Source organism: Sinocyclocheilus rhinocerous, unplaced genomic scaffold, assembly GCF_001515625.1.
Source record: "Sinocyclocheilus rhinocerous isolate Xijiao unplaced genomic scaffold, SAMN03320098_v1.1 scaffold63, whole genome shotgun sequence".
Lineage (NCBI taxonomy): Eukaryota > Metazoa > Chordata > Actinopteri > Cypriniformes > Cyprinidae > Sinocyclocheilus > Sinocyclocheilus rhinocerous.
Window position 1 is genome coordinate 1,385,997 of NW_015659563.1, and position 24,829 is coordinate 1,410,825.

General features: G+C 39.0%; 1 protein-coding gene across 1 annotated transcript in view; it reads right to left on the reverse strand.

The window, feature by feature from the left end:
• The window catches only part of LOC107723952 (kinesin-like protein KIF21A), a 69,443-nt gene extending 45,285 nt beyond the window's left edge, over positions 1-24,158 (reverse strand). The window contains exons 1-9 of the mRNA XM_016532683.1: positions 23,871-24,158; positions 5,919-6,141; positions 4,508-4,666; positions 4,286-4,420; positions 3,979-4,158; positions 3,563-3,678; positions 2,811-3,006; positions 851-1,040; positions 705-768 (exon numbers count right to left, since the gene is read on the reverse strand). Coding sequence (XP_016388169.1) covers positions 705-768; positions 851-1,040; positions 2,811-3,006; positions 3,563-3,678; positions 3,979-4,158; positions 4,286-4,420; positions 4,508-4,666; positions 5,919-6,141; positions 23,871-23,914 — 1,307 coding nt within the window. The 5' untranslated portion in view covers positions 23,915-24,158. The remainder of the gene's footprint in view (positions 1-704; positions 769-850; positions 1,041-2,810; positions 3,007-3,562; positions 3,679-3,978; positions 4,159-4,285; positions 4,421-4,507; positions 4,667-5,918; positions 6,142-23,870) is intronic.
• Between the last annotated feature and the right edge of the window lie 671 nt (positions 24,159-24,829).

Sequence of the window (24,829 nt, forward strand, 5' to 3'; positions counted from 1 at the left end):
GTGAGGTTTCTCCTCAGGTTTTCATTCACTGCTTCACTCTCCAGAAGTTTGGCTCTGAAATACACACACAAAAAAATGTAGAGTACATGTTTTATTAAATACATAAATAAATAAATAAAGTTTATTTAGCAGTTCTACATTAATAGGTATAAAAGCACAACCAAAAACAGTATAGATATATATTTGCACTAAATAGCATATTTTCTTAGCGATAGATGCTATTTACACTAAGTGCAGATAGCGATAGATTCTATTTACACTGTTAAAATAGCAGGATTTTCTGCTATTTATACTACTTATTGCAAATAGTGGCAATTATCTGCACCTCAGTATTATAGTACATTATAAAACATTATGCAGTAATAACGTATTGAGTGTAAAATTGAATTTTAATTCAAATTATTAAATGGATGCCACCTAATTGGGACAATAAAGCCCTCCTTACACCTACCCTAACCCTACCCGATACTTTATTTTCAACTTTTTGATTATTTCCTTAATTTTTATTGAAAATAAATGCCTTTCCGATGTGATATGAGATTTGAAAAGAGAGGAAAAAAAAGTTCGGTAAACAATAGTTGTATCTCGGCCAGATGATGTATAAATCTCAATTTCGAGAAATTGACACTTAAGACTGGTTTTGTGGTCCAGGGTCACATATTAGCCTCATATACAGTAGGATGTCAGCAAAAATGTAAAAATACCTCAGGTCCTCAATCTCCTTGATGTAATTCTGAATCATATTTCCAATCTCCTCACTGCCTTCACCTGGAAAACATAATCCTTATTCTGTCAACATCTATCAGACATCTTACGAAGTCTTTGACTGGCCGTATTTGCCGTGCTGTACCTGCTCTGGAGAGCACCTGATAGGCCTGTTCGCTGAGCAGCTGTGTGAGCCGAGCGCCCTGAGCGTCGATGGCTTCCTGCATGGCCTTCACGCGCATGCGCAGATTATTGTTCTCTATCTGCAGCATTGAGTTCTCATGGAACATGTCATTGATGCTTTCCAGCCCATCCTCTCCAACCATACGCTTCCCCTGAGAAACACAAGACCGTTTTATTTGATTTACCAAACACAGTCAAGTCAAGTCACCTTTGTTTATACAGCGCTTTATACAATACAACATTCACACAAACTACTCATATAAAAGCATCACAATATTATTTATTAGCTGAACCCCATGTCTTAAATTATTTAGGCAAGGCAAGGCAAGTTTATTTATATAGCACATTTCATACACAATGGTAATTCAAAGTGCTTTACTTAAAAGAAATTAAAAAATAATAAAAAAAAATAATCACAACAATAAAACAAGGAATTTAAAACTTTGAAAATGATTTAAAAATTATAAAATTTAGCTGAAGTACCCTTGAGGTTTTAACATAATGTTTCTCGTTTTCACAAATTCAGCAAACTGATTTCATTTTTATATGATCACAGTGTTCTAGATCAAATGTTTTGATTTATTTATACATTTTTATTAAATTTAATTCAGAATTGGCATTTCTATTTAACAAGTTCCCCGAAATTTCATCATGAACCTCCAGGGGTTTGCAAGCCCTTAAATTGGTAAAGCCTGATGTAAAAAAAATTTGCATAATGTTTTACCATTTCTTAGCTGACACTATACTGTGTACACTATACTGTAGCTGACACTACAATTAACAATACTATAAAGGCCCCTGCATACTTCATTTTATGCATTACGCTTCATCCAGAGCACGTTTAGCGTGTAGGCACTACCTAATAGGGATGCACCGATACCACTTTTTCCAGTACTCGCCCGATACCGATACTTTTATTTTTGGTACTTGCCGATACCAAGTACCGATACCGATATTTTTATCATATCGGTGCATCCCTACTACCTAATGGACCTTTTTACATTTTACCTCTCATGTCTCTCAACACAAAGATGAGTTTTGTGTGAATGGCCCATTGACAATAAAACAACCAAGAGTTGGCTCTTCAAGTGACATTAAGTGGAGAGAAAATCTCAAAGATTTGAAGACTGGGTGTTAAAAATGACTACCAACTATTGCTGGGGTATTTTGTTGGACCCCTGTGACTAGTCATTCTTCAGAAGTGCTTATTGTAGTACTGTGGGAACTCGTAAAACAAATTTGTTTCCAAGTGAAGTGATATAAACCCATCCGTCCTGACTCCAGGAATTATGCAGAAGCCAGACAATCAGATTGCCTGTGATTTTGGGGACTTATTTTTATTTTATTATAGTATGATATACATCTCAAAGTCCACGTTCAGTAATTCTACAGTATCTGGGTCACCTATACTTGAAATTGAACCTCTAAAATCAGTATTAGTAGGTCAGATCTTGAACCATTACTCATTAACTGAATAGTTTTAGCATGCTAATAGATACAACAATTTTAATGTATTTGGTCGTGGCCTACTAGATCTGTTATGTATGCTGCTGCTGGACTTGCTACTGCCAATAAATACACAGACACACTGCTGTAGGCATGTAAGATAAGCTGCCGTTGCAACAACAGGCATACAGTAAATACATCCTGTAGCAGATCTAGACAGGTGGTGCTGGGGAGGTGGAGGGTTCCAGAGGAACTCTGAAAGTGCGCTGCAGGACAAGCTTAGAGCTTAGAGCTGCAGATGAGTAGAGACCAGTCAGCTTGTGCCATGTAGTAAATGTTATATAGCAGATTGCAGGTAAAGGACCCATCAGCCTGCATCTAGATTTTTATGACTAAACTATATATTTTGAGGATACATATAAGGTTCTAACATCTTGCTATCAGAGCTATACTTTTAGTTGAAAGCAGAATCTCACCGTTCTGTACTCCATGAGCTCCACCTGCAGCCGGGCGATCTCCGTCCTGAGTGCACTGATCTGCTGGCTGGCCTTGTCTTGGTTCACCACCACCTTGTTCTTGATGTTGCGTGCTCTGTTAGCGTACTTCAGTGTGTTCAAGGTCTCCATGAAGTCCTGATCTGATGGGCTGGTGCAGGCGATCATCACTGTTCGACTGAGAGACCAGAGAAAATGTCCAGCTTTACTTATTTACTCATACGGACTAATGCTACAGTGCCAAATAAATGTTTTGTCTGGATGTGGTTGAAGTCTGCTGCATTGCAATACACTGTAAAAAAATGCTTTCCTAATGTTGACATTATCATTTTGATTAAATAACCTCAAAAATGTCATTATCATGTTATAATTTTGTTATTATCCTGTTATTACACTGTTATTCCAAATTTATAGACCGTTCATGAGAAATACTGTGAAAAGGGCTTCCTACTAACGTTTGCAGAATTTTAACTCAATTTTACTGTTTTTTTTTTTTCATATTAAAAAATTTAGAAGATTTTAAATATTTGTGTGCTAGATTTCAAGTCTTCAGAAATCATCTCTGACTAATCTGACTGAAATTTAAGTTGTTGTTCAATGATAATCTTCCTGAAATATTCAAATATGTCACCATTTGTCAGGTTTGACATCAACAATGTTTGGGCAAGAGACTTTCAAGAACAAATTTTTATTATGTCATAATAATGTTTTGGGTGAACAAGTTTCACACAGACCTGTTTCCTCCCAGTGAGTCCTGCAGAAGGCGAGTGAGTTTGGAGTCTCGGTAAGGCACATGCGTTGATCGTTTGCTTCGGTCTCCTAAAGCACTGATGACATTCCCTAATGCCAGCTGCATCACAGCCAGAACAATTCAGCCGAAAAAATCCCATGTACAGTTTCAGTTCACCTTATGTTAAATTTTTCTAGGCTAAAGAGTAGGAGATTAATATACATTTTTATTATGTGTTAGAATTTAATAATATTACTCGTTCTGACCAATCCACAGTTAATGGAGATGCCCTCTTTGGCTCGGTCGCCCGTGGCCCCCGTCCTCTTCAGTCACTTATGTTAAATTTTTCTAGGCTAAAGAGTAGGAGATTAATATAAATTTTATTATGTGTTAGAATTTAATAATATTACTCGTTCTGACCAATCCACAGTTAATGGAGATGCCCTCTTTGGCTCGGTCGCCCGTGGCCCCCGTCCTCTTCAGTCTCTCTGATCCAGCCAGATCCACGAAGTGAAACTTGGCTGTGAGCGTTTCAAACTCCTCCACCTCAGACGAGCTGTTGGCCAGTCGATTGTCTGTTTCACCGTCTTGCTCTGGCGGCTGAGAAAAACATGCATGATTTGTTCAACAATGGCATCTTCTCCAGCCCAAATTTTGGTGTGTTTCTACTAAATATGGCAGCTGTAGGAATGTGACCCCAATAGCTTGTACTTCAGACGGTACTTACGTTTTCAGCGGGAGCACAAACGCGCACTTGGCAGATGTGAATGGTGAAGATGGCGTGAGATCGAGAGCTCTGTACATTCATCTGAGTGCTAGCAGTGGTGCGGGAGAGAGCGCCCAGCTGCAGACACTGCATCATCTACAACACACACATCAGTACAGTCACTTACACTTCATGCATAATACATGGGTACAGCATCTTGCAAAAGAAAGCGATGACTCTCACTTCTAGCTCTGAGGAGACAGTGCGTGTTGTCACGCCTACAGTGTAGATGCTGCCGCTGGCGTCCTCGTGGATTTTAATGTGTGATTTCTGCTTCCTCATCTCCATATCACGTGTGGTGTCGAAAAGATCCAACACCTCCTCATTATACAGCTGAAGATACATGCACAGAGAGAGAGGACAGACCATACAATATTAATTAAACAATGACTATTATTGCACTGTTTTTGCGCATATTCTGTACATATTTCTTACATATAGCATAACTATTATATTACAGTCTTTGAGGCAGGTGTTATTTTAGTATTTATTAATATTATGAATTAGCTGTTATTTAAGTGTAATTAAATTTTTAGCAATTTTGTTATGTGCTTTTGTAATTGTTTTTGTTTTACTAGCTATATATACACATACATACAAAAGTTTGGGATCAGTAAGACTTGTAATGTTTTTTAAAGAGGTCTCTTCTGCTCAAGGCTGCATTTATTTGATAAAAAAAAAACTGTAATCTTGCAAAATGTTATTACAATATAAAATAATGGTTTCTATTTTAATATCCTTTAAAATATAATTTATTTCTGTGATGCAAAGCTGAATTTCCATCAGCCATTACTCCAGTATAAAGTGTCACGTGATCCTTCAGAAATCATTCTAATATGCTGATTTATTATTAGAATTATTAATGCTGGCAACAGTTGTGCTCCCAATTATTTTTTTGGAAACTGCGAAGAATTTTCAGGATTCTTTGATGAATAAAAAGTTAAAAAGAACAGCATTTATTCAAAATATAAATCTTTGCTATCACTTCTTATCAATTTAACACATCCTTGCTGAATAAAAGTTTTAATTTCTTTCAAAAAAAGAAAGAATAAAAATGTACTGACCCCAAACTTTTGAACGGTAGTGTATATTGTTAGAAAACAACTCTTTAATCGACACTTCATTATGTAGTTAATTTGAACCCAATTATAGCTGTTGATGTAAAATTATATGATTGCATTTAAATAATAAACACATTTATGACATCACATTTAACAATCTTATTAGTACAGTTTCTGCCTAGAGGGAGGCACATGTGTTTTTCTGCAGGGGTTCGATGTGTCTGTCTGGCGGATGAGTGAGACTGTCGATAAATCAGGATTAATGCAGTGCCAGAGGGAGAGACAGACAGATATCAAATCTCTGTGATGCTGTTTGGAGGAAGTCGGCCATGAAATGCAGGTCACAGGCAACACTGGCCATAGATGAGAGAGACAACATAATGCATGGATGTCAGAGGGGAGCTCGCACATATGCTTGCACAACTCCTTCAACCTGTCATCCTAAATGATCCTGGATGTATTCAAATCCCTCGCGTGTGGGGCCGTAAATAACCAGAAGTGTCTTAAAGTCATTTATTTCAAGAAACACAAACCTGTCCGTAGGCAAATATAGTGGCATTATAACCCTCAAAACATCCTTCGATGAGTTTCTCAGTGCAGTTGGCATAGATGGTGTCCTGCGTCGAGTCCATGTCAAACACATAGTCGTATGTAAAGGCTTTGTCCTTTCCCAGAACCAACTGGGGTTCGCCAGGGGTCACAAACGTACAGATGTGACATCCTTCAATCTTTTCCTTTGCCAGCTGAGGACGAATCCTGTGACACAGAGAGAGAGAGAGAAACATGAAATATACTAAAATGACTTGCGCAGTCACACGCTGAATAACAATGAGAACCTCCTGATGTGTTGATAAAGCGAAAATTAGTCACTTAAAATTAGACGGCAATTAGTGGGTGTCTCACTGCATAGAATAAAACGTCTAGCAAGAAATTTTACACTTCAAGTATGAAATATTTGTCAATTTGAGAGATGCCTATGTACATTCAGCAAGATACAAAAAAATAAGATCTGATACATAATTGCTACTAGCTATTGATTTCTTAATTTTACTATTACCATGTAATAATTCACTGTAATCTGTAAAAATGAAAGTTAGAATATATCTAAGAGGACATTACATATAATTTTACAGTAAAATACTTTACAAAATACATGTCTGCATTTGTATGTAAAATATATGAATGGCCATACAATTTACTATGAAAAACCATATTATATTCAACGGGGAAATACATAGTGTTAAAAAATATAAACCACCTAATAATTTTCAGTGAAAAATGTAAACTGACATTGTTCCCTGTGTGAGACTTTACTTCAGAGATCAACCGTTAATCAGTTTTACTGCTATGTTTTCTGATTTTTAAGCATGTCTCATATATATATATATAAGATAGGATATAGGAGTTAATTTTGGTAGAATCAGATCCACAACTTGGTGACCAACTTCATATTACTTGATAAACTTTAACGTAAAAAAAAGCTTTAACAGCCATTAATGCTCAAATGAGATGTTTTACATAAATTCTTGATATGCCGTTTTAGCTTGACATTAAAAAACAAATAAAAAACTCAGGGACACATAAATCAAATACCGTAATCTGTATTCTAAAACGGAGAGTTCCGGTGCTTGATTCTGATTGGTTGAGCCGCGTTCGAAGCTGTTGTAAATTACATTACATACACCTTTGTTTACGTCTGTGTGTTGCTCGGCAACCACTTTGTTGCAACCACAACTGTTTCTGAGGAACTACATTGTTTGGTGGAAGAATACTGTTTTTATTAATATCATTACACTTTATCTGCTCGGTCGGTTTTTGTGAAACCTTACTACGTATATGGAATAACCATTTTATAAAAGCAATAAGCCCCATGAAGCCGTGGTTTACAGTGAATTTATTCGCGTCGTGCCTAACAACCCTTAGCGGTTATAAATTCACTGTAAACCACGGCTTCTTGGGGCTTATTGCTTTATTAAAAATATATAAATAAAAAATCAGTACTGGTCAATCTCTACAGGTCTCTATGATATTCTGGTCTTTAAACATGGCTCTGGTCCTTCTTTCAAATATTGCTCTGATCCTTCTTTCATCTTATTGTTTACCAGGCAAAAATTGTTAGTCCAATCACTTAGAAAAGTAACACCCCACCTCTCTTTAACAAGCCACGTGATTTGAGATATCATTCATGTCTGTAGCACACTAAGTTTAATACTTAGCAGTATGGTTTGTTCAAACCACCAATCAGCAATAAAAGTGACGCTTGCTTAGTAAACACCTCTAAAAAGAGACACTGATGTCACTTTCTGTGGCGCACCTGACAGCAGAGGCTGAGCATTCACTCTGACTGTGAGAGACACTTTTGTTCAGAGCAGAATTCACTGACAGCAGCACAGAGAGACTATTGTGTGCGTGTTTGGTACTGGATCTGTCCTGTACTGAACACCAGAGAGAGACAGATATGTGGGTGAGAGACACATAAGCAGAGGATGGGTTGGAGCCAGTCTGTAAAATCTGTATTGTTTGTGTTTTAAAGCAGGACAACATCACATAATTCATATCACAGTTCTGTACTGGGTAACGTAAAAAATAAATAAAATCTACTATAAGGAACAGACTAAAATTGTGTGCTATTATTAACATCTTTATCTGATTTTGGGGTGGGGGAGAATGGACAGGATGTTCTTCAGAAATAAACTTTTTTTGTTCCACAGAAGAAAGTCATTCAACTATGAACATTTGAAACATTGTGATAAACACTGAACTAAATAAACAGTTTTATCCATCCATAAACATTTTATCCATCCATCCATTCATTCCCCTGCTGCTTATCTGGGACCCAGTCACAGTGACAGCAGGCTAAGTAGGGCCGCCCACATGTCCTTTTCTCTGGCAACTTCTCCCAGGTGCTCCCGAGGGATCCCAAGGTGTTCCCAGTCCAGCATGTCCTAGGTCCAACCCTGGTCTCTTCCCAGTTGGACATGACTAAAACACCTCCACTGGAAGGTGTCCGGAAGGCATCCTAACCAGATGCCACTATTCCGAGTCTCTCCCAGATGTCAGAGCTTCTCACCCCTTATGTACACTGCACGCATCTGCGGTGCATTACGGCTCCGACGAGGTTTTGTTCCGTCCTCCATGCGGTGCCAACTCACACCAGGAGCATTTCAGAAGCTAAGCGACAGGATTTACGAGACCACGTGATTTGCCTGTCCAATGTTGTTTTTCTAGATTTTTTTTGTGTTCTAACATTAAGTTGGCTAAATGTTTGTTTTGTCCCGTTTAATTCTGTTTATTGTTGTGTTTTTGTTATGTCCTACTTTGTTGTGCTTAGGGCTGTGCAAAAAATCAAATGCGATTTTCATACGAATCTCGTCAGTAAAGCCGCTCCTGTGATTAGTAGTAAATCTCCAGCACGTGCTTTCAGACGGAGCGGCATTTACTACACACAGCCGTAGTTCACTGACAAGGTACACAAAATCGCGTTCATTATCGGCAATGAATCGCCTGCGATTATGAACGTGATTTTGTGTAGCTTGTCAGTGAACTACGGCTCTGTGTAGTAAATGCCGCTCCATCTGAAAGCACGTGCTGGAGATTTACAACTAATCACAGGAGCGGCTTTACTGACGAGATTCGTATGAAAATCGCATTCGATTTTTTCCCCAGCCCTAGTTGTGCTGTAGACTTCAAAGTTAATACACTAAAAAGTCCAGCTATAAACGACAAGGATAAAAGATTTGTAGCTGGCAAGGATATAATGATGTGAAATGTGATTGGGAGTCTGCACAGGGTGTTTATTTTGAAACTGACAAGATTTTTTTACTTTTAATTTTGTATTTACTGTGCGGCCTGGACGCGGCGTCCATCAAAAATAGCCTAGGTGCCTATCTTTAGCGAAGCGCCGCAGAGAGCCGCTTCTGAAACGTGGCGTAGCGCGGCTGGTGTATGAATGAATGAATGAATCATTTATATAGCGCATTATTGTGTATTGCTGTACACCCAAAGCACTTTACAATCATATGAGGGGGTATCTCCTCGACCAGCACCAGTGTGCAGCATCCACCTGGATGATGCGACGGCAGCCACAGTACAACAGCACCAGTGCGCTCACCACACACCAGCTACAGGTGGAGAGGAGCGAGTGAGCCAATTCAGTGGATGGAGATTATTAGGAGGCCATGATTGACAAGAGCCAGTAGAGGGAATTTGGCCATGTGATGTTTTAATGACCACAGAGAGTCTCGGTTTAGCGTCTCATCCAAAGGACGGTGCTTTTTTTCAGTATAGTGTCCCCATCACTATACTGGGGCATTAGGACCCACACAGACCACAGGGTGAGCACCCCATGCTGGTCTCACTAACACCCTTATCCAGCAGCAACCTAGTTTTCCCAGGAGGTCTCCCATCCAGGTACTGACCAGGTTCAACCCTGATTAGCTTCAGAGGGCAACCAGTCTTTGGTAACAGGGTGATATGGCTGTGGATGTGGTGTAAACACAATCATTGACTAGAGTGGCCATGATCAGCTCCGGTGGCCGCGTCGGAGCCGTTACGTGCCGCAGACACGTGCAGTGTAAATAAGGGGTCACTCTGTCTCTCAAGGTTAGCTCAGACACCCTTCTGAGAAAATTAATTCCCTACTCAAAGTGGGTAATATCACCTGGCAAGGTCAGAAAGTTTCCATCCTGACTTAAACAGCCTACACCAGCCTATACTTCCTCACCTAAGCCATCTGATGGTCTGCCACAGTGACAGGCACCAACAACCTTCCTGCAACAGCTCAAATTCCACAATAAAGGCTTTGAACAACTCGGACAACAACAAATTCAATCATAGACCTTTGTCCTAAAGTGGTCTGGTACTATGAACCACCTTATGTTGAAACATGGAGTTCGTTATGGCCAATCCATTCTGAGCACAGAAGTCCAACAACACAATACCACTCCCTTCCAGGTCTCTTCGTCATCACCAACATGAGCTTTGAAGTCGCCCAGTAGTACTACAGAGTACCTAGTAGGGCTGTGCGATATGGACAAAAAAAACCTATCGTGATTTCTTTGATCAATTTTGCGATTTCGATTTTAATCACGATTTTGACACACACATAGAGATGTTGAGCGTCTGTAGTGCGTATACAGTAAGTGTATGCGGTGCAGAAGCAGCACGGACTCATTTTGCTTTCGCACAGGACGCGCTTGCAGTCAGCTCCTGATCCGCGGCTGTTTACCACAAACACAACATTAATCCATTATTTTGATTTCAAATCCAAACGTTGTTTCTGAAAATGCTTTTTCAGCATTGTGATTCTCTTTTATCACAGTACAGTAATACAATCTTTCATAGACAATCACGTTTAAACTCAATAAATATATAACTTTGTTTAACTACCACCACGAGTGCCATCCATTATTGCCTTGTTTATCTAAAAGTGCACTTTTCCTTGTTTTAAATCTAGCCAACAAATCGTGATTTTATGACGATTTCGATTAATCGCACAGCCCTAGTACCTAGGTGGTACCCTTTCCAGGGCCCCACCCAGGGTCTACAAAAATGCTGGACACTCTGAAGTGTGGTTTGGCACGTAAGCACAGAACACAGTCAGAGTCTTCCCCTCTGTGACACAAATTCACAGAGAGATGACCCTCTTGTCTATGGAGTTAAACTTCGTAACCATGGCGCAGAGTCGGCTTGTGAGTGTTCCCACACCCTCTAGATGCCCTCTAGATCATCCTGGTCGACTGCAGAGAAGGAGCGAGCTCAATCCCTATCCAGGTGTTTGGTTCCAGAGCCCGAGCTGTGTGTGTAGGTGAGGCCATCTATGTCTAGCTGGTATCGCTCAACCTCTTGCACCAACTCCTACTCCTTCCCCACCAGAGAGGTCACATTCCATGTACCAAAACTTAGTTTCTGCAACAAAAGTCCCGTCTTCAGGACCCCTTCTCCACCTGCTGTTCATTGTATATTGCATCATTCCCCTAAATCTTCCCCTTGCAGGTGGTGAGGTCACAAGGCAAAGCCCCATGTTATTTTTTTTCGGCTAAGCCTGACTGCGCCCCATAGGCCGGAGCCGGTAAATAACTAATGGCATAAACAATAAAACAATACAAACAGTAATGTTTATATTATATAAAAAATAATGCTCTGGCTAACTCCACAGACAGCTAAACTAACAAGCATAATTCTGAAATGAAATGAAATTACATATTACAAATATAACTGCACACCAAATATCCAATAAAACTAAATGTTCGATACTCAGTATACCATGTCAACCTATGGAAATATGAATATCACAATTGCATAAGATTTAACGTGGTCTTTTCCAGGAAGCAACTCATAACATTTTCTAACCCTATCCCAAAATGTTAATCTTTCCAATATTAATATCAAAGATAATAACAGCAATTTACAGACAAATCTTTGAACTCATCACACCAATGAATACGATGCCAGTTAAAACACTCCATTATTAATCCCACAATTACTAAGAACAGAATGAGTGTTCACGTCTTCCTGAAATCAGACGTCTTGTAGACAAGTCTCCGCCTGCCATGTTCACATCCCTGAGGCAGCTTCATATAGTCTGTATAAATCATTAAAGCGTGATCACTAGACAGCCTTTCACTACTCCTGGCTGCATTTTATGAGGAACCTGAATCATCTTTCCCTTCCAAAATTCCAAACCAAACCTTTAGATGAAAGAACAGATGACAGGAATCACGAAAAGTGCAACAAATAAAATTCTAGCATCAGACTAAGACTATATCAATGTATACCACCGAAAGAGGAAGAGAGAAGGAATTTGTTGGATTTGGGTTGTCCCACAGTACAGCAGAAGTGTCTAGAGCGGTCAGGAAGGTGCATTTAAGCTTTGCTATCACAGGAATAAATTTAATTTTAAAGTTCCCCTATTATGCCATTTTAAGGTTCCAAATATTATTTTGGGAGTCTTCTACAATAGGATTACATGCATGCAAGGTAAAAAAAAATATCATTATCAGTAATATCATGTAATATCACCTCATTTTCCAGCGATTCGCAAACGATTCGTTCGAAGCAGTTCTAAGATTCAGTCTCTCTAAACCCCTCCTTTCCCTGAGCCTACTCTGCTCTGATAGGTCAGATGGCCCAGTCTGTTGTGATTGGTCTACCGCATACAGCACGTGTCAGAAACAATACACCCATTGCCACAGTTCAGTATTTTGAACGCTCGATAGAATATGTAAACATCTATTATTTATCATACATATAGGTTGTGATTCAGTGGAGCCAGCTGGTCCAAATAAACAGGGTACTGAGCCATCTTTCAAGAGCAAGCATTTTGTGAATCCCACGTTGAACTCCCCGAGATTAGAGAAGCAGTCGTCAGTAAAATGACGTGTTTATGGGCGGGGTCAAGTTGTTCACGGCCGGCCAATGTAGAACATAGGCGGGAATTATGCAAATGTGCCCATGATGTGTAGCAGTCACGGAACGACTCATTCAGGCTGTACAGAGTCGATTCTTTCTATTGGGAGACAATACGTTTATTCATCACGCACTTTCGGCTTTACAACTTGCAGATCGTTTATATTCACATACAGCTACATTACACACTGCATGAAAGGCAATATTGGAAATGGCATAATAGGGGCACTTTAAAATATATTCAAAGAGAAAACTGTTATTTTAAATTGTAATAATATTTCACAATATTACTGTTTTTATTTTTTAATAAATAAATCTGGCCGTGGTGAGCATAAGAGACTTATTTCAAAAACGTATTTATTCATTCAATCATTCATTCCAAACATCTGACCATATATACACTATATGGACATAAATAATAGGACATCTGACCATAACAACAACAGAGACTTTAATAACATCACATTCTAAATACATAGACATTAATATGGAGTTGGTCCCCCTCTGTAGCTATAATGCTTCCACTCTTCTGGGATAGCTTTTCACAAGGTTTTGGAGTATTTCTGTGGGAACTTTCATCCAGTAGAGCATTTGTGAGGTCAGACACTAATGTTGGATGAGAAGGTATTCGATGGGGTTGAGGAAGCATAGCATTTTCCTAAATGTCTTGGTATGCTGAAGCATTAAGATTTTCCTTCACTGGAAGTGAGAAGCCTATACCAACCCCTGAAAAACAGCCCCATACCATTATCCCTCGTCCACCAAACATTACAGTACAATGTAGTCAGGCAGAAAACCTGACTACAACGTTCTCCTGGCGTCTGGTGCCAAACAGGGAAGCGAAATTCATTCTTCCATAGAACAGGTTTCCACTGCTCCGTGCTTTACACCACTCTATCTGATGCTTGGGCACAGAATGCCCCTTTTTTCACAAATGTTTGTAAATGCAGACTGGCTAGGTGCTTGATTGTATACACCTGAGGCAATGATTCTGATCAGAATTCAATGATTTAGAGGAATATATAAATTAAAAACTATACACGCACACGCACACATACACACACACACACACACACATACATACATATATATATATATATACAGTATACACACACTGAAACACCTTGTTTTAGACCACCAGAGGCAGAACAGTGGCCAGGTCACTATGTCATGCTAGTGGAGAAAAACATTTCCTGAATCGCTCCTCCAAAACACCCTAAAGTCTGTCATCAGTCTTACTGTGTGCACTGGTACATTATCACCCAGCATACACTGCACCACCTTCAGTGTACAATTTTTGAACCATTGGGTACACATGGTCTTCCAGAATGGTTTGGTAGTCCTTTGCAGGGACGTCCCCATCTAGATCAGTAATGAATGGCATGATATTGAGAGCCCAAACCATCACTGATCCACCCCTGCGCTTCATTCAGAGCACGAAATAGTCTGGATGGTAAGACTTTTTGGGGCTTCTCCACACAGTAACTCTCCCGGATGTGGGAAAGACAGTGAATGTGGACTCATCAGAGAGCAACACTTGTTTCACATTGTCCACATCCCAAGATTTGCGCTGCTGGCACCACTGAAAGCAATGTTTGCCACTGACATGAGTGAGCAAAGGTTTGGCTATAATAGCCTGACCATGAATACTGAGCCTGTGTGGAGTTCCCGATGGACAGTTTTGTTGGAAACAGGAGAGTCAAGGTGCGCATTTAATTCTGCATTGAGTTGGGCAGCTGTGTTTTTTTTTTTTTTTTTGGATACATCCCTTTTGGCAGCTTCCTGTGTCGACTGTTACTCCTGTTGGATGTGGTTCATACTTCATGTTGGTATGCCGACATTACTCATGATACGCCATGAAGACTGGCTGTCCTGGTCACAGATGCGCCAGCGAGACGCACACCAACAATTTATCCTCTTTGAGGACTCTGATATGTCTCCCATTAAGTTGTGTTGAGTTCTCACAACTCACAAAGTATAGTACTTCACATCCATCTCAATAAACTTTTGAAATTGTGAAAAAAATTTCATCAAAAACGACCAACAACAAATACAGGAACACACAGTAGTGTACTGTATATTTGAGTAAAATCAGTAACAACAGCACTTCAGACCAGGGGTGCGTTTCCCAAAAACAACTATGGTCGGAAGTTCAATGGAACTAACGACCATAGTTAGCTAACGATGCTTTTGGGAAACGCACCCCAGATCATTACCGCCATTCAAATTACCAATGAAATGCTTTACTTTCTTTCATGATAAGCAGTATGATTTATTTGTTCTTGCTCAAATTACATTATCAAATAAAGTGACATGGATTCAGCAGTGATTGGAAGATTACTGAACTAAAAATACAAAGATGAACGTGATAAGGTGGAAACTAGCAGTAAGTCTAGAGTAACGTTTGCATTCCGTAGGCATTGAGGCGTGATGTGTTGACAGAAGCTCTCCTAAAAACCAACACTGATCCAACAGCACAGTCAAACACCACTCTCAACATCCAGTCTACATACATCTGTTTTAAAAACATGAACACATTTTATCATGCCCCCTCACTGTTCCTGTAGTTATCTCTTACCTCAGTGACCCATAATGAGAAGAGACTGAAACGCATTTAGAAACAGTATATGATGACATCTTAGCTTAATGTGCTCTAGATATAGACATAGATTGGACTTTAAGTGCAGCACACGGCCTGAGTGTTTATTCATAGACGTTTGAGCTTGAGGGAATTTGATAGAATGAAGTAAAACTTGTGAGGCCAAACAAACAGAGACACAACGAAAAGGCACAGAATGCAAGAACTCAAGCATGCAGGAAGTGAAGCGCATTTCGCTGGGTGTGGTGAATGTGGTAAAACTACCACACGTCTGTTCCGCATAATATTGTTGCTTTCTAGACAAACTACAATTACAGAGCAGAGATTCCGTTCCTGCCGCAAACCGGGAACATGTCCACATGCGGCTGCTGCAGTCTACGGGTGCATAGTTCCTGTGTCTGAAGGATGTGACCCTCACTGGGGTCACCACAGACAAACTGGAGAGCTCTCCATTCTGTTGACACATCAGCTTCAGCTCAAATGCATAACATTTAGAAAAAAATGAGTACCAGTGGAAATAACGAGAGACTTCTCTTAGGTGGAAACACCATGATATGTTATTGGAACATCAATGTTCATCAATTAATTTGGGAATTAGACATTTTAATTGAATAATACAAAACAATACAATGTTATTATCATCTATATACCGTTCAAAGGTGTCTGTAAGATTTTTTGGTAACACTTTGCAATAAGCTTCCTTAGTTAACCTTATTTAATGCATTAACTAACAATGAGAAATACATTTGCAGACCTGCCAACCTTGCCAACTTTTTTGAGTACCATCAGTGTGACGGGACAGGACACAGGGTTTTGGTTAAAAAGTATATACATTTTTATTTTTTTAGAAAATGACCCTGACCATGAATACTGAGCCTGTGTGGAGTTCCCGATGGACAGTTTTGTTGGAAACAGGAGAGTCAAGGTGCGCATTTAATTCTGCATTGAGTTGGGCAGCTTTTTTTTTGGATACATCCATTTTGGGCAGCTTCCTGTGTCGACTGTTACTCCTGTTGGATGTGGTTCATACTTCATGTTGGTATGCCGACATTACTCATGATACGCCATGAAGACTGGCTGTCCTGGTCACAGATGCGCCAGCGAGACGCACACCAACAATTTATCCTCTTTGAGGACTCTGATATGTCTCCCATTAAGTTGTGTTGAGTTCTCACAACTCACAAAGTATAGTACTTCACATCCATCTCAATAAACTTTTGAAATTGTGAAAAAAATTTCATCAAAAACGACCAACAACAAATACAGGAACACACAGTAGTGTACTGTATATTTGAGTAAAATCAGTAACAACAGCACTTCAGACCAGGGGTGCGTTTCCCAAAAACAACTATGGTCGGAAGTTCAATGGAACTAACGACCATAGTTAGCTAACGATGCTTTTGGGAAACGCACCCCAGATCATTACCGCCATTCAAATTACCAATGAAATGCTTTACTTTCTTTCATGATAAGCAGTATGATTTATTTGTTCTTGCTCAAATTACATTATCAAATAAAGTGACATGGATTCAGCAGTGATTGGAAGATTACTGAACTAAAAATACAAAGATGAACGTGATAAGGTGGAAACTAGCAGTAAGTCTAGAGTAACGTTTGCATTCCGTAGGCATTGAGGCGTGATGTGTTGACAGAAGCTCTCCTAAAAACCAACACTGATCCAACAGCACAGTCAAACACCACTCTCAACATCCAGTCTACATACATCTGTTTTAAAAACATGAACACATTTTATCATGCCCCCTCACTGTTCCTGTAGTTATCTCTTACCTCAGTGACCCATAATGAGAAGAGACTGAAACGCATTTAGAAACAGTATATGATGACATCTTAGCTTAATGTGCTCTAGATATAGACATAGATTGGACTTTAAGTGCAGCACACGGCCTGAGTGTTTATTCATAGACGTTTGAGCTTGAGGGAATTTGATAGAATGAAGTAAAACTTGTGAGGCCAAACAAACAGAGACACAACGAAAAGGCACAGAATGCAAGAACTCAAGCATGCAGGAAGTGAAGCGCATTTCGCTGGGTGTGGTGAATGTGGTAAAACTACCACACGTCTGTTCCGCATAATATTGTTGCTTTCTAGACAAACTACAATTACAGAGCAGAGATTCCGTTCCTGCCGCAAACCGGGAACATGTCCACATGCGGCTGCTGCAGTCTACGGGTGCATAGTTCCTGTGTCTGAAGGATGTGACCCTCACTGGGGTCACCACAGACAAACTGGAGAGCTCTCCATTCTGTTGACACATCAGCTTCAGCTCAAATGCATAACATTTAGAAAAAAATGAGTACCAGTGGAAATAACGAGAGACTTCTCTTAGGTGGAAACACCATGATATGTTATTGGAACATCAATGTTCATCAATTAATTTGGGAATTAGACATTTTAATTGAATAATACAAAACAATACAATGTTATTATCATCTATATACCGTTCAAAGGTGTCTGTAAGATTTTTTGGTAACACTTTGCAATAAGCTTCCTTAGTTAACCTTATTTAATGCATTAACTAACAATGAGAAATACATTTGCAGACCTGCCAACCTTGCCAACTTTTTTGAGTACCATCAGTGTGACGGGACAGGACACAGGGTTTTGGTTAAAAAGTATATACATTTTTATTTTTTTAGAAAATGACCAATGGTTTCGCTAGATAAGACTCTTATTCCTCGGCTGGGATCGTGTCGAGCCTTTTGAAGCTGCACTGAAACTGCACTTTGGACCTTCAACCCGTTGATCCCCATTGAAGTCCATTATATGGAGAAAAATCCTGGAATGTTTTCCTCAAAAACCTTCATTTCTTTGCGACTGAAGACAGAAAGACATGAACATCTTGGATGACATGGGGGCGAGTAAATTATCAGGAGATTTTTATTCTGGAACAGAAATGGAGCGTAGCGTTAGTTCTGGCAGGTCACGCTAGTCAAGCTCGCATCAGCTGATCCACGTCTACCTATAGGAATACAACACCAATCATAATTGCCTTTATAAGATCCTTTAGTCATTATTTAGCAGCTATCACTTCACTCCGGAGCTAATCAGAAGGGTGAATTCCACCTCTATAGGAAGCGTTCAATAAGGAATTTTGCGACAAGGGTTTGTTTCCCACAGAGTATCACCAGATTCAAGTTCATGAACTTGAAAGCCAACTCGCCGCGTTGATTGATTGATAAGCCGATAGACTTGCAAGTGACCTGAGCGAGCACTGCTTCTCACAATTAACAGACTTTTTGCCCGCAATTCATCGCTGAAGTTGTGCTAATGTGTGCATCAACAACACTTTAACACGAGATCTGCTTTCCCCGCTGGAAGAAGCAAGATATGAAGAAGCGTTAAAGCATCCACGTAACAACTGGCCATTTCACCCTTTTTTCATCTCTGAATGTCTTCACGAAGCTAAGCTAAGTTTCTTATTTCATTCTCATTGCCTAATGCTATGTTGGCAAATATGCTATCGTCAAATATTTCTCATTGTTTAAGGCTAGTTGTTCAGTAACATGTTTGCTAGGCATGCTGTCGTATTTTGACACGCTGGTAACATTACCCAGTTAAACTTACCACGGTGTTTTAAATCTGTTGTTTAAGGCTGTCTGATATGAAATAGGCTTGCTGCTTCAGGCTCATCTAGTATTGGGAATGCCGTTTCATTAACTTATCCGACTATTATTTCCAACACGCTTTGTTTTAGTCAGTGATATGCTGTTGCTTAAAGCTATCTAGTGTATCGGTAACGTGCTTGATACTTAACGGAAGTAAGATATGAAGAAGTGTTAAAGCATCCACATAACAACTGGCCATTTCATCCTTTTTTCATCTCTGTATGTCTTCACGAAGCTAAGCTAAGTTTCTTATTTCATTCTCATTGCCTAATGCTATGTTGGCAAATATGCTATCGTCAAATATTTCTCATTGTTTAAGGCTAGTTGTTCAGTAACATGTTTGCTAGGCATGCTGTCGTATTTTCACACGCTGGTAACATTACCCAGTTAAACTTACCACAGCGAGCCTTGTTTTAAATCTGTTGTTTAAGGCTGTCTGATATGAAATAGGCTTGCTGCTTCAGGCTCATCTAGTATTGGGAATGCCGTTTCATTAACTTATCCGACTATTATTTCCAACACGCTTTGTTTTAGTCAGTGATATGCTGTTGCTTAAAGCTATCTAGTGTATCGGTAACGTGCTTGATACTTAACGCGCAGTATGTAGATTTTGCTACTAAGGTTATTAATGCAAACGTTTATCTGGATAAGGGCAACATGCCTGTTGCCTAAATTTCGAGTATTGACCTTATGCTGTACTGCATTAAAGGCGCATGCTGCTCTTCTCAGCTGCTTATTAAAGAAGAGCACCCGCTGCAAACTGGCAAACTAGGCTGCAATTCTAGTGGGTTTTCTGCATCTTTAATCTTTCAGGTACTACATTAAAGGGGTCTGCTGCTTATAAAGAAGAGCACCCCTTCGCTGCTACACTCCTCCGGTAAGGGGCTTGCTGCTCTTCTTAGCTGCTTATAAAGAAGAGCACCCCTTCGTTGCTACACTCCTCCGGTAAGGGGCTTGCTGCTCTTCTTAACTGCTTATAAAGAAGAGCACCCCTTCAATGCCACTGTCCTCGCAAAGGGGCAAGCTGCTCTTCTTACCTGCTCATTGCAGAAGAGCACCCCTTCGCCGCCACTCTCCTTCCGTAAGGCATTTTCAGTTAGATTGCTGTCAGCATGTGGTTGGGGGGGGCGTTCAGCATATGGTTTGTTTTGGGGGGTTATTTATGCTCTCCCTGCTCCTATCCATGCTAGGCTGCATGGATGGACAGGGAGTGTTGCCCAGAACAGAACCACACCCCCAACCTAAAATGTATGTTTATTGTAAGTTATCTTTGACGATAGTGGTCCTGACAGAAATGGAGCGTAGCGTTAGTTCTGGCAAGTCACGTTAGTCAAGCTCGCATCAGCTGATCCACGTCTACCTATAGGAATACGACGCCAATCATAATTCCCTTTATAAGGTCCTTTCAGTCATTATTCAGCAGCTATCGCTTCGCTCCGGAGCTAATCACTCACCTCCATCCCCAACTCCTCCTCTCGTCCAGTCAGTACTTGGGACTGGATATTTCTTCTCGAGTCAGACCATTGAATTATGTTGATATATAAAATAATCACTTAGAACATTGATGATATCTGCTACATTAGTCATTAATGTTGGTTCTGTTCAGTTTACCCTTGGGGGGTTATTTATGCTCTCCCTGTTCCTATCCATGCTAGGCTGCGTGGATGGGCAGGGAGTGTTGCCCAGAACAGAACCATACCCCCAACCTAAAATGTATGCTAATTGTAAGTTATCTTTGACGATAGTGGTCCTGACGGAACTAATCCTTTAAGGCAGTATTTTAGAGTAAAAACTGGTCATAATCTAACCAAAACTAGGACGATACTCATATTTACTGTATGTCTGTCTTTAACTTCTTCATTCTGCCAAAAAAAAAAAAACACTTACTACAGTACAGTATATGGTTAAACCATGGTAAATTTCATGGTAAATGCTGATTTATAAACAATTTTCATCACAAATCAGAGGAAATGTTTGCGCATCTTGCAGTCAAGTGCACGTTACAAGTGGCACAAACTCACACCAAATGAGTTTGTGTGGAGCAGCAGTGAAATGAGCCGCTCCGAGACGGAAAAACGCAACGTGTGTGAGCAGTGAGTACCTGAACAATTCTGGAACTCTTCACTCTGAAACAGCACATAAAAATATTTTCGAATCAGTAAGCCATATAGCGATTTCAATTTTATTTCGATTTATTGTTTAACATAATTTTAGCATTTTATAATGTGCATGGCAAATTACCAGCGCACTTTGAAGTCAAAATGCATACAGGTTGGCAGGTCTGCATTTGTTACAGTATGTATGAATCTTTGATAATGTTACTTAATAAAAATACAATCATTCATTGTGAGTTAATGTAAGCTCAGGTTCATTAAACAATATACATTTTTTGCTTTTAAAATGGATTAGTTCATTAACATTAACTAAGATTAATTGATGCTTTAAAGGATTTTTTTATTGTTAGTTCATGTTAACTAATGGAACCTTATTATAAAGTGTTACCAATTTTTAAAAAATGCTTTTTAAAAGAAATGCACACCAAGGTTGCATTTATTTGATAAAAAAAGTAGTAGAGTAGAAAAACAACAAAAACAGTAATATTGTCATATGTTATTAAAATAATCTTTTTTTATTTTTTGTTTTAATATATATTTAAAAGCACATTTATTTTGAGTTTGGTGCTCAAGAAACATGTTGCTCTGCTTAATATTTTTGTGGAAACGGTGATTCTCTACTTTTTTCTCAGGATTCTTTGATGACTTCAGGATTCTTTGATTTGAAATACAAATCTTTTGTAACATTATAAATATCTTGCCTGTCACTTTTGATCAAATAAATTAACTTGCTGAATAAAAGTATTAATTTCTTAAAATATGTATATCTGAAAAGTTATTATTTTGTCTTTCTGTTGCTTGTAATTTGTTATTTGTTCTTTACTTTATTGAATTTAATAAATATACGCTGCTTTTATGTTGATATTAAGTATGTTTTGTTAAACAGGCTAAGCATGTCTGCAAACACTGTAAACATGGATTTAATATTTATTATGAATGTGACATCAGTGGACTAACTAGATTAACATGAGGAAGGACATCAGAGTCGTTTCATCTGTATCTGTGAGGCATGAGAGCAGGGCTTTTATTTCTTTACACAATGACATTTGCTCATGCGAGAGCTGCTGACTCACTGAGGAAAACGGCACTGTCATCCACAGCTGCCTCTCCGACCAGCGTCACATCTATTGTACTGCACCCATATGTGCAGCGCTTTATTTACTGTATATAAATCTGCAGTATATCCATACAATGAGCTTGTTTAGTAAATCTGTCAAGCATCTCTACTTCAGTTAAAAGCTTTGTAAACTGGTGTGAATGGTGTAAAAACATTTTTTTTTAAAACATATACATATATATATATATATATATATATATATATACACACTATATATACAGTTAGGGGTGTACTCACTTTTGTGGCCAGCGGTTTAGACATTAATGGCTGTGTGTTGAGTTATTTTGAGGGGACAGCAAATTTACACTGTTATACAAGCTGTACACTCACTACTTTACATTGTAGCAAAGTGTCATTTCTTCAGTGTTGTCACATGAAAAGATATAATACAATATTTACAAAAATGTGAGGGGTGTACTCACTTCTGTGAGATACTGTATATAAAGACTAGTATTTGTATGTATATATTATATTAAATATATTAACGGTCATTTGTGTTATTGTCAACCTATATGGGTTTTTCAATGGATGCTGTTGATATCATATTTTAATAATCAAAGGCTGTGAGATTTTGAAACGGACTCAAATTTACCAGTTTGGTCGATAAACAGTATCTGTTCTGTGGTTCAACTTCCCATAACAGAAAACAGTCCAGACACTCAGACTGAAATATAATTATCATTAGCTAGCTGATTTTATTTGACTTTGTGACCAGTAAACAACAAAAAGCATCTCTGCAGACTTCTGAAACACAACAAACGGGCTGATCGCAGATCTAACGAACAGATTCGTCAATAAATCGCTTCTTCCATTGATCATCTGTCAGTCAACTGTCTACTTTTAGCACAGAACTCCACTCAAACCAGTGACACACACACACACACACAACTGAAACCCTTAGCACTAAAGTAACACTTCTGGTTGAAAAAGCAATGATGTCATTGTTATGTGGCTGAAGCTGATGTAGTAGTACGAATATAATCCAGATTTTTATTACATCAATTTACTGCAAGTCACAAATCCTCTCCCGTGGCCTCATGGGATAGTGAAGTGTCCATCAGTATCCTGCTGGAAGTAGTAGGTCATCCGGGTACTTTTTTCCCCTACTGGTTTTTGAAAAATATGAATTCGGACATTTTGGCATACAGATTTTCACATACTATATTGTAGGGAAGTATAAGATTACATACAGGGAGAGTTTATATGTGGCGTTGCTCCTGTTTGCCCCGCCCACTCTGAAATCTCATTGGTCCAAAATCACAACAACATAACTGTACATTACACATGAAATATCCTGATCGGCTGTTCTTTTATCCCGAAGCGCAGCATTTTCAACATAGACAAAGCAATTATTTGTTGCTGGAAACTTTCCATTGTTGCATGATTAGGACACGGTGTTACAGTAATACGAAATTTAATTTGACTAATTTTGCAAACATACATAATTTATCATATAGCCTAATAATAACTAAGTAGTGGAAACAAATCTGAATTTTTTATGCAACCCATATTTTTTTTTCTTATTTCCAGGGTGAGATCTGAGCCGCACATGTGCATTGGCTGCAGCAGGTGACAAGTGCGTGAATGCACATCAGTAATGCACACTAGTGCCCGTGCCCTACCTGAGCGCCACCCGGACTGTGCTCTCGTCCTGTCCGCTTGACATGATTCAGATCTTCATCGATCGATGGATCGCACACTAATCCGATCAATCCTGTAAGTGCGCAGCAGCTTAAAGGCGGTGAGTGAGTGCTCAGCTCACGCACGCGTCGGCTCTGCCATGATCAAGGCGTTGATCTGCATGCAAGCGATGCGCTGCGGTCACGCGTGGTCATTCGCTCATGCGTTCGCCAAACTGCGATCCTGTGCGCGTCCCGATCTCATCTGATCTACACGCTCACTTCATGAAGTCCCAGCCGCAATGCGTCACCAAACCACGCCTCCTCGAGGACCCCTGGAGGGTGACGTCATCACACGCATGCAAATCAGTCTATTCGAGAATTCGGCTTGTTATGATGAGACATAAAAGCAGTAGACTCTAGATATTCCAGATTACTTTATATTGTGGATATAGCTGCAGAGATGCAGCTATTAGCTGCACTGATATGCTTATTTCATTTTTTGTCCTCTGAAGTCATTTCTGTTCAATTTATTGTGAACCTAATTATTCTATTTGGTATATTTAATACATAAAAGCAAATATGACAACCATTTTAATAATACTAATATACTTATAATAATAACTATATATATAACTATATATATATATATATATATATACACATATACATATATATATATATAACTGTAGAAATAATTATGTAAATAAATAGATGTAAATAAATATATATTCCACAGTAACTGTATAATTTTTGTGGCTTTTTCATTGCTCTTCTGAGATAACATAAGCATAAAAAATAATTAAATTAAATAATAAAAAGATGCTCTGCATAGCTGCAAACTACAATTACACACACAACTATTATTAATCACATAATTAATCATTTGTTGACTTACTATTAATTATTTGAGTTTGAGTAATAATAATAATAATAATAATAATAATAATAATAAATTAATA